At 38.2% G+C, this 10,496-nt stretch overlaps 1 protein-coding gene across 1 annotated transcript in view; it reads left to right on the top strand.

Moving 5' to 3' along the window:
• OTC (ornithine transcarbamylase) overlaps positions 1-9,916 on the top strand; it is a 75,651-nt gene extending 65,735 nt beyond the window's left edge. The window contains exons 8-10 of the mRNA XM_069065670.1: positions 194-343; positions 3,368-3,505; positions 9,730-9,916. Of these exons, the coding sequence (XP_068921771.1) occupies positions 194-343; positions 3,368-3,505; positions 9,730-9,789 (348 nt within the window). The 3' untranslated portion in view covers positions 9,790-9,916. The remainder of the gene's footprint in view (positions 1-193; positions 344-3,367; positions 3,506-9,729) is intronic.
• Positions 9,917-10,496: the final 580 nt, after the last annotated feature.

Raw genomic sequence — 10,496 nt, forward strand, 5'->3', positions numbered from 1 at the left:
CTGTATCTATACCTATATCTGTATCTATGTATGTATTTGTATCTATATCTGTATCTATACCTATATCTGTATCTATATCTACATCTGTATCTCTATCCCTATCTATCTATCTATGTATCTATCTTTCTATCTCTCTAATCTATGCCTTCATATTTCAAGGATCATTAATTAATCTGTTCATTCACTTTGCCAGCATGGTACCAAGTTGTCCCTGACTTTTGATCCAATGGAAGCAGCACAAGGGAGCAATGTCTTAATTACAGACACGTGGATAAGCATGGGACAAGAGGAAGAGAAGAATAAGAGGCTACGAGACTTTCGAGGTTACCAGATAACAATGAAGGTATAATCGATGTCTCTCTATAGGTTCATTAATTCCATTTACAAAGGCAAGAACCATAAAATTACTCCTTCACTTTGGGTAGAACAGGGTGTCTTTCTCCTCTCTGCAAATAACTCTTTCTCCTCTCTCAGTTTAGTTGTGCCCTTTGCAAAGAGATTTTTGTGATAGATGTGGCAAATTAGAGATAACTTTCACAATTATTAAAAAAGTGCCATTATAAGACATTAGGAGACTGAAAAAATACATCAGTGACATTTTTTGAGCCATATAGTTTCTTTTAATTTTTCTTTCATTATAGTCTTATTCTGTATTTTCTCTGCTTTCTTAAATTGCTGCAAATCAAAATGGATTATTCTAGGATCATGTTAGGAACTGGAATACCTTCAGTTGCCCTCCTGATCTAATCTTGGGGTATTCCCTAAAGACCTCCAAGGAAATCCAATGCCAGGTTTGGTGAAGGGATTTCCCTAGAAGGAATTAACATGGGATCCTATATGTAGCCCTGAGCTAGACCTCAGATGTCATCTAATACAATCTCTTCCTTTTATGGACAAGGAACCTGGGACCTTTTTAAGTTAAATAATTTGTTCAATGGGGTGGCTAGGTGGTACAGTGAATAGAGAGCACCAGCCCTAGAGTCAGGAGGACCTGAGTTCAAATCCAGACTCAGACACTTAACACTTACTAGCCATGTGACCTTGGGCAAGTCATTTAACCGCAATTGCCCTCCAAAAAAAAAACAAAGCAAAAAAATAACTTGTTCAAGGTCACACAGGTTAAATAGGCAGAGCTGGGGCTTAAAATAAAAAGATTATACAATTAAAGCTGGGGGTTCTTTTTTATTTTAATATTTTATTCCTCCCCAATTACATGTAAAAAACAATTTTAGCATTTTGAATTCTAAATTCTTTTGCTCTTTTCTTTCCATTTCCCCCTTCCCCCATTGAGGAGGCAAGCAATTTGATATTGGCTATACATGTGCAGTCATGCAAAACAGATTTCCCTAAAACTTATGTTGTAAAAGAAAACACAGACAAAAACAAGAAAAATAAAGTGAAGAAAAAGTATGCCTCATTCTGTATTCAGACTCCACCAGATCTTTCTCTGGAGGTGGAGAGCATTTTTCAACGTGAATCTTTTGGAATTCCCTTGGATCATTGTATTGCTGAGAAGAGCCAAGTATAGTTGATCATCATATGGTATTACTGATACTATGTACAAATGTTCTCCTGTTCTAGAGCTGGGAGTTCTTCACCTTTTTGTGTATCATGGCCCCATTTGTCAGACTGATGAAACCCCTTCTGAGAATAATAGGGTTTTAAATATATAAATATATAAAATAAAATATGTAGGATTAAGGAAACCAATTATTTTTAAATATAGATGCAACTGTTTTCTAATATTATGGTCCTCTTAAAATCTATCAATAGACCCCTTGGGTTGGGGAGGGGAACATAGGTCACAGATTAAGAACCCTTGATCTAGACCTAGAAGGGGTCTCAGAGATCTAGTCCAGTCCTTTCATTTTACAGATGAAGAAAGCCCAGAGAGATTAAGTGACTCCAGAGCCTGGACGCATTCCACTATTCAATACTCCCTCTCATAAATCTGTGCTTACGTACAGGGAGATCATTAAATGACCCTACGCCAACCTGGCCACAAATTCCAGGGGATCCCTCTGGTGCTGGAATAAGGGGTTTGAAGGATAGAAAAGCACAAAATTTTAGAACAGGAAGGGATTTGAGTGACCATCTAGTCCACTATCTTTCATTTTCCAGGAGATAAAACTGAGTTCCAAAGAACTGATGTCACCTGCCTATTGTCTCACAGGTAGTAGCAGTGTAAAGATTAGAACTCAGGTTCCTTAATTCCTAGATAAATACTTTTTTCATTTTTTTCCATATTTTATATTCAGTTTAATGATATGTAAGTGGTGTGTGTGTGAGAGAGAGAGAGAGAGAGAGACAGTGAGGGAGTGAGTGAATGAATGAAATATCCTTTTCCATGCCGATCTGTCAGTATTTCTGTAGACTCAGGAAAAAATGTCTTGAAATTGGAATTAAACTAGTAAGGACAATATGTGTCTCATTTGGAAAGCAGCAATTCTAAGATTGGGAAAGATGGTAAAAATGCAATTTTTTCTTATATTAAGGGGAAAACCAAGGTAATAGCTGTTAAAAATGTAATTCTCAGGAACTAACTACTAAGTAAAATTAATCAGGATGAAAATGTAAAATAATCAGAGGTATAATTTAAGTACTCATTTTCTGAATTATTTTAACTAATATATCTAAATGTATGTAAAAGGCTAGAATAAAATATTTAGAGACTAGATCTAAATGTGATGACCAAAATAATCTTCTGATAGCTTTGGATGAGTCTCTTGCAATTGGTCACATATTTATTATTGTTGTTCAGTCATTTTCAGTAGTGCCCAGCTCTTTGTGACCGAGTTTGGGGTTTTCTTGGTAAGGATACTGTGTGGCTTGCCATTGTCTTCTTCAGCTCATTTTACAGATAAGGAAACTGAGGCAAATAGGATTAAGTGACTTGCCCAGTCTCACACAGCTAGTAAGTATCTAAGACCTGATTTGAAGTCATGTCTTCCTGACTCCTCTATCCACTATGTCACCTAACATTGGTCATAAGACCATCTCTTCTAATAGAGGGCATATCATACATTATAGTGATTTAAAACTTACCCCAGGAATAAAGATAAATCAATTACTCAATTTACAAGAATTTACTGAGTACCTATTATGTGCTAGGCATTGTGTTAAGTGTATTTGACATGGACAAAGAGAAAAATGAAACAGTCTCTGATCTCAAGGAGCAAATTAAAAGTACACACATACACACAATTCAGCAATCACCTTTTTGTATTGACCTCTTAGAGACACTTGTAGTCTCATGTGATTGTTGACTGACCAACCAGATGCTGAGGAATACAAGTAAGCCTGTCACGAATGGCCTGCTCAATCAAAGTTCTCATTTACCATTTCCACTATTCTTTTTTGTTCTTAGACAGCTGAAGTTATGGCTCCCAACTGGACATTTTTACATTGCTTACCCAGAAAACCAGAAGAAGTTGATGATGAAGTATTTTATTCTCCAAAGTCACTTGTATTTCCAGAAGCTGAAAACAGGAAATGGACCATCATGGTAAGAACTAAGCTGAGTTTAACCTAAGGGTTTGATGAGATTAAGTGATTTACCTGTAGACACACTATCCACTAAGTGTCAGAAGCAAGATTTGAACCTGGGTCTTACTCCAAGTCCAATATCATATCAGGAGTTTTCAACCTCTCCATAGATCTGTAGATAGATTTCAGGGTGAGGGCAGGAAATCCATGAACTTAGATGGAAAAAAAAAATAACCACTTCAGTTTCACTCTGATTTCCATTGTTTTCCTATATATGTCATTTATACATTTGAAGACATTCTGTTTAGGTGTCCAAAGGCTTCACAAAACTATTAAAAGAGGTCATAACACAAAAAATATTAAGAACCCTTGCACTATATACTATGATGTCTTTCTCATCCTAATGACATGATCAAGATACAGTAAATGCTCAACTTGCCCTATTATACCTCTTTTCAGAACTAAATTTTGGATGCTTTTGCATGAAAGGGAGAATTTTGGTATTTTAAAGTTCTAAATGTATATATTAGAAAATAAGGATAACCTTTTGTTCTTGCTGGTCTTGGACACAGACAATTATCTCAATTCCAAAGAGAGAACGTGTGGTCTAACCATATTAGCTCTATAATACAAGAAGTGATATGATAAATGCTTTTCTTTTTGTCAGAAAATAATTGGAACACCAATGATGATACTGCCTTAATGATCTTTTAACTTTGTCTTCCTTAGAAATTCAGAAAAGAATTCTGGAAAATAACAAAGCATACTGCAATAATATTTAGATAGAGATCGGCCATTTTTAGCAGGACAAATAACATGTTTAAACTCTATTGCATTAAAAACACTTTTAGTTAATTACACTTGGGAGGAAACATTGCACACCTGATTCTTCTCAGCCCTCATATACAAAACCACCATTAGTGCCAGCTTTGTAAGAATATAGGAAATACTCTAAGGGCCCAGTTCTTACTCCTCTACACAGGTGAACTCCACATCCAGTCTCATTTGAACAGCAGGGAAAAATTGAAGGGAAATCTCAGTCTGAGCACCTGTGCTGAGATACTTCTCATGGTTAATACACGGTGTTTTGTAAAGAGATGGTAGAGAACTGATTTTCAAATGCTTGTAATCACTTTAAAGCAAAGATGCTGACTTTCAGCACACTGTGCAGTTTCATAGCTGGGCACGATTGGGCATATTTAATTTATTGTTCTATAAACTATTTTGTTCCATCCATAATAGTCTCTGTGTGTGTGCATATATACACACAATGTAGTTTTACTGATCAATAGCTAGTCCATATTCTAACAGACATATAGTCCTTAGTTAAATCTCCAGGGTCATTTGAAGCATGGAAACTTATGTTTTTTTCTTGTACAACGAAAAGCTTTGACCCTTTTACAATTTCCCTGTCAATATGGCAGAATGCAATTATGTTGGGTCTGAAAGCAGAGAATATGGATTCCAATCCAAACTCTGTATCTCCCTCCTTGTAATATAATGCCAAGGAAAGGCAACTTCCCAAGGTTCAGAATACCAGCATAGGTGCTCTCCATTTTATTCAGTGACCAACTAAGAACAGAGAAGATCAAAACGTGACATCATTCCAAATACAGCATTTACTAAAGGTGATTAAATAATCTCCAAGGACTACCCCACCCCCAGGACCTTCCAATCATTCAATCAATTACAAAAATCTCTGTTCTAAATACTTCTCCACCCCTAGGCTATACCTTAATTAAGTCCACCACAAAGCCCCTCTTCTCAAATGGAGATTAGTTTCCAAACATAAGGTCAAAAGTTCCCCACCCCGGGATCACAATTGAATCTACCCCAGAGTTACATCAAGTTTAAACACAGCACTTAATACCCAAATGGAGGTCTTTTCTTCATCTTGACAAGAGGCAAGTTCTCAGCAATCTTAGTTCCTGGGGAGACAAGGCTTAGCTAGGCCATAAGATACATTGCCAATCCCTTCATGAATTTATCCTCTGTCTGTAGGACAGTCCTAGAACCCCTGAACACATTAGCAAAGCCCTCTCCCAGGATTTCTGTAAACATACAACAAGAAAATCCTTCTTCAGGGCTTCTGAACCAACAGAAAGGCTCCCAGACCCCTGCAACAACAGCACTGTCCTTCACCAGTGGACAGTATTCACTCTCTGTCTGCAGGACAGTCTCAGGGCTTCTTAGCGAACAGCCAGGTTCCAGGACTTCTTCAACAAAAGGACTGTCTTTCACCAGTGGACAAATCTGGCAAAACAACATCAAAACAGACAGACAAAGTACCAGCAAAACAGCCATGTCTCCTCAGTCCTTGGCAGCTCAGGGGGCAGGTCTCAAAAGTCCAGGGCAATTCAAAGCGGCCACTAGCAATTCTCTTAGTCTCTCTCTCTCTCCACGAGGTGCTGCTTCCAAAAAAGATCTTCCACCTCTCTCTTGTCTCTCCAAATCTACATCACCAGCTCCTCCCAGTTCAGGACTTTCTTTTCACATGAAAAAGTCCATCCCACAGGTGGGATTAACAAACTCTGGGTTTTAACACAATCAATTTGAAAACCAAGCCAATACAGGGGAATCTTTAATTGCCATTACTATCACACTCCTGTGTAACCTTGGCCAAGGTGTTTCCCTTCTCTGGGCCTTATCTGTATTTTCCTCATGCATGAAATGTGAGGGTTGGTCTAAGGATCTTTAAGTTTCAATCCCAAATCTATGATCCAATGAGAAGGACTGTAACTATCCTAAAGTGGTTAATTAACCCAAATAACATCCTTATTCTTTATACAAGAGGTATCAAACACATGGCTCATGAACCACATGTAGCCCACAACATTCCTGAGTGCAGGCCAAACCAGACCAAAATATAATTGGGAAACATTTAACAAACTATTGAACAAAACATAAATAAAATAAAAAAATATAATAAAACATGGATAATATGACATTTTAAAACTGAATCAATATGTAGCCCCACAGGAATCGTTGTGTATGAATTAGTGACCCCCCCTTTCTATTTTAGTTTGACATTCATTGCTCTAAACCATAACACATCTCTTTGCTCTTTGACATTATTTGGTTTTTCCCAGAAATGAGGGATGTTGCCAAGGAAGGCAGCATCTCCCTGTCCCTGAGGGACAGAACAGAGCAGAATCAGCAGTCCTGACAGAGACCTCAGATGGATTTGTTCCCTTGCCAGCAGATTTTGCTGTGACCATGAAGCATGAGGCAATTGAACAACCCAGTGGAAGTCTGATTCCAGAAAGTGCTCCAATGTGGATGCCAAAAACATACAGCAACACAGTGGAGGAAATCAGTCACATTTTATAGAACTCCTCAAGTGCTCATTGCTAAAGCCATTAAAAAATATGAGATGTGATTCCTGGGACTAATAAAAAGAGGTTATAAATTTCACATAATGTAATAGGCAGGTCACCCACAAAATAATCAGCTTATACGAATACTTTATATATGTATTGTCTCTTAAGTACTGTTGCCATTTTAATAAAACATCTCCCCTGTGAAGCTTTTCCTAATTCTACATTCAATATTTTTGGAGTGTGTTACACAAAAAGAGTGATGAACTTGGAACCCACAGGGACCTGAGTTCAAATCTTACCTCTTTCATTCGCTGTGTCATTTTAGGCAAGTCACTTAACTTTTCTGGGCCTCAGTTTAATCATCAGTAGAACAAATGGGCAGGAGTAGATGACCTCAAAGATGTTTCCCCTATCTGGAGTTATAATCCTAGGATACAGAATGGTGAAGGACAACTGGAAACATCTAGTCCAATCCTCTCATTTTACAGATGAAGTTATTTTTCAGTCATCCCCAACTCTCCATGACCTCATTTAGGATTTTCTTGGAAAAGATACTGGAGTGGTTTGCCATTTCCTTCTCTAGATTATTTTTTACAGATGAAGAAAATGAGGCACACAGAGTTCAGTGCTTGCTCAGGGTCTCACAGCTAGTAAGTCTCTGAGGCCAGATTTGAACTCAGGAAGACTCACCTTCCTGACTCCAGGCCCAGTGCACTATTCACTATAGCTCCACCTAGCTGTCTTTACAGATGAAAGGTTAAACGACTTGTCCAAAGGAATACTGTAATAAGTAGAAGAGCTGAGATCCAAATATGGATCCAGAGATTTTGAATTCAAGAGTTATTCTGCCATATAATGCTCTCACCTACTACTTTCTCATATGCCACTCTAATGTATTTATCATGTGATATTTTATATTATTGTATATCATCTTTGTAATTAAAGTTTATAGCAGCCAGGTGGAATAGTGGATAGAGTACTGGACCTGGAGTCAGGAAGATGAATCTGAGTTCAAATCTGGCTTCAGATACTTACTAGCTCTGAGACCTTGGGCAAGTCACTTAATCCTGCCTGCCTCTGTTTCCTCATCTGCAAAAAATGAACTGGCGAAGGAAATGGCAAACCACTCCGCTATTTCCCACTAAGAAAACCCCAAATGAAATCACAAAGAGTTGGACACAACTGAAAAATGATTTAACAGCAACAGCTTATCTTATTACCAAACTAAATTCCATGAGGGCAAGAATCATGTCTTATCTGAACTCCCATAATACCTAAAACACTGCCCTGAATACATTAAATATCTGATAAACTTTTAAAATAAAATTTGAATTCATGTCATTTTGTAAGGAACACAGTATTCTGGAGGCATGGGCTTGCATCCCAGCTCTGATTCAGGCAGCTGGGTCTCACAGTGGATAGAGCCCTGATCAAAGAGTCAGGGAGATTTTAATTTAAAACCAGCCCCAGACAATGGCTGTGTGACCCTGGGCACATTACTTAACCTCTGTTTCTCTCAATTTCCCCATAACAGATAACAGCATCTACCTCCCAGGGCATCAAATGAGATCATATTTGTAAAGTGCTTATAACAGTACCTGATGCATAATAGGCACTATAGAAATGCTCATTCCTTCTCTCTCTCTCTTTTTATTTTTTCTTCTGTCAAATTAATTCTGGATTAAGTCATCTTTAAAATCCCTTACCAGCTCTAGCTCTTTGAGATTCCTCTGAACTGAAATTCATTCACTTTTTTTTGGTTCAGTCATTTCAGGCATTTCCTACTCTTCATGACCCCATTTAGGATTTTCTTGGCAAAGATAGTGGTTTGCCATTTCCTTCTCCAGCTCATTTTGCAGATGAGGAAACTGAGGCAAACAGGAATAGGAGACTTGCCTGGGGTCACACAGCTACTAAGTGTCTGAGGCCAGATTTGAACTTAGGTTTTCCTGACTCCAGGTCTGGCTGTCTATGTATTCAAGGAAGGGGTTTACAAACCAAGAAAGACATGGATTAACTATTACAGGGGGAAAAAAGGAACATAAATGTTAAACCAAGACATGAACAGCTAGATTGTGTTTAGGTCAGGAATAGGTATATATTAGGTGGAAGACAAAAAGTCAAGAGATGTTTGAAGTGGGTAGCAGGGAGATCAGCCTTCCAAAATCCTTGTTTGGTGGGGACAGAGTGAGGAGCAGCTATTACCTATGTAATTTTTCACAGGCAAGCTGACTGTAAGTGCTAGTGAATCGAACCTGGCATTTATATCACACTTTACAGTTTCCAGACATTTTCACATGTGCCACTTCTTTTTTCCCTCTCTGTAACCCTGGAATATTGCCCCAAATCACAAGGCTAGAAAGCCCCAGATGAGGCCTCTAACCCAAGGCATTTGTCTGCTTCATCACTCTTTACCCAAACCCAAGATGGCTGGCCAGTCCCAAGCAAATTTGCTTTTTGCTTATCCTCAATTGGCGCCCCCACTTCAAACTTCCCTTGATTCATACTGGCTATAGTAAGTACCATGGTGAACAGTAGGCACATGATGACCCATACATAGTATTTCACCAGTCAATTCCTTGGATTTCACCAGCCCTCAAGGTTGCAAAAGTCACTCATGGATGAGGGTCTACTTCTCTATTCAGACCTAGAATTATTCCTTAGGAACCTCATGGATTACCTGTATAGCCAGGCCAGTCTGCTCCCCCTTGACCTTTTCTCATTTGCATAAAAACAAAAGTAGCACAGAGTCATCCCTTTATCACTTCAGATGTTTCAGCATCTTGACAAAGCACAGTCTGAATTATGATTTGCTTGAGAAAGCTCATTTTTATCCCAGGCCCGTTTTCCTCCCTCCACCTGATTCTTGTGCCACATTCGTTTCTGATGTGTATTAATTTCTTTCTTCTCATCTCCACTGCAGGCTGTCATGGTTTCCCTGTTGACGGATTACTCACCACAGCTGCAGAAGCCTACATTTTGATGCTTTGGCTCTTTCCAAGAGAGGGAAAATATTTTGTAGCAACAATATATTCTAGTCCATGGGGAGGAGGAAGGAGGAGGAAGCAGATCAAAGAATCAAGCCATTCCCTAACATAGCCAATAGGTGAATTGTACAATATTGTTTTGCCATAGTGAAATTCCATACATTATTGAAGTTGTCATTTATGCTTTTTTTTGCTTCATTGTTTAGAGCTCAATAGGGTTTGTATTTTTAGCTTATACTTTTTAACTGTCATTTAGTAAATGAATTTGAACATTCATTTAGTGTTTGTTGGGGTTTGACACTTCAGCTAGAGAAAACAAAACTCACAAAGCAGGTTATATGACTTATTCATGATAGCCTAAAGGATCATTACCTACAGTGATTTGCACCCACTATCAGCTGTTGAGTAGATCTGTAATAATAATAAAAAATAATACTAGCATCGTGTTTGTATAGCAGTTTAAGATTTACAAAAATGTTTTCCCCATAATGATCTGTTGAGCTAGGGATTAGGCAGTGAATACAGGTTGCTTTCATGCCCTTTTGGAAAGACATAGCAATCCTTGGCTACCAGAAGGGCAAAATAATTCTCCCAAATGGATTACACTGTTAAAAATACCAGTGGGACAGACTGGATGTTCTGTTGTGGACTAGGGGGTGGTAATAATAGGCACAATATAAAGAGGTAATAAAGAGGCAACTTA

Source organism: Petaurus breviceps, unplaced genomic scaffold (assembly GCF_028583685.1).
Source record: "Petaurus breviceps papuanus isolate PSGF00001 unplaced genomic scaffold, PetGlider_PUasm1.0 90700, whole genome shotgun sequence".
Classification (NCBI taxonomy): domain Eukaryota; kingdom Metazoa; phylum Chordata; class Mammalia; order Diprotodontia; family Petauridae; genus Petaurus; species Petaurus breviceps.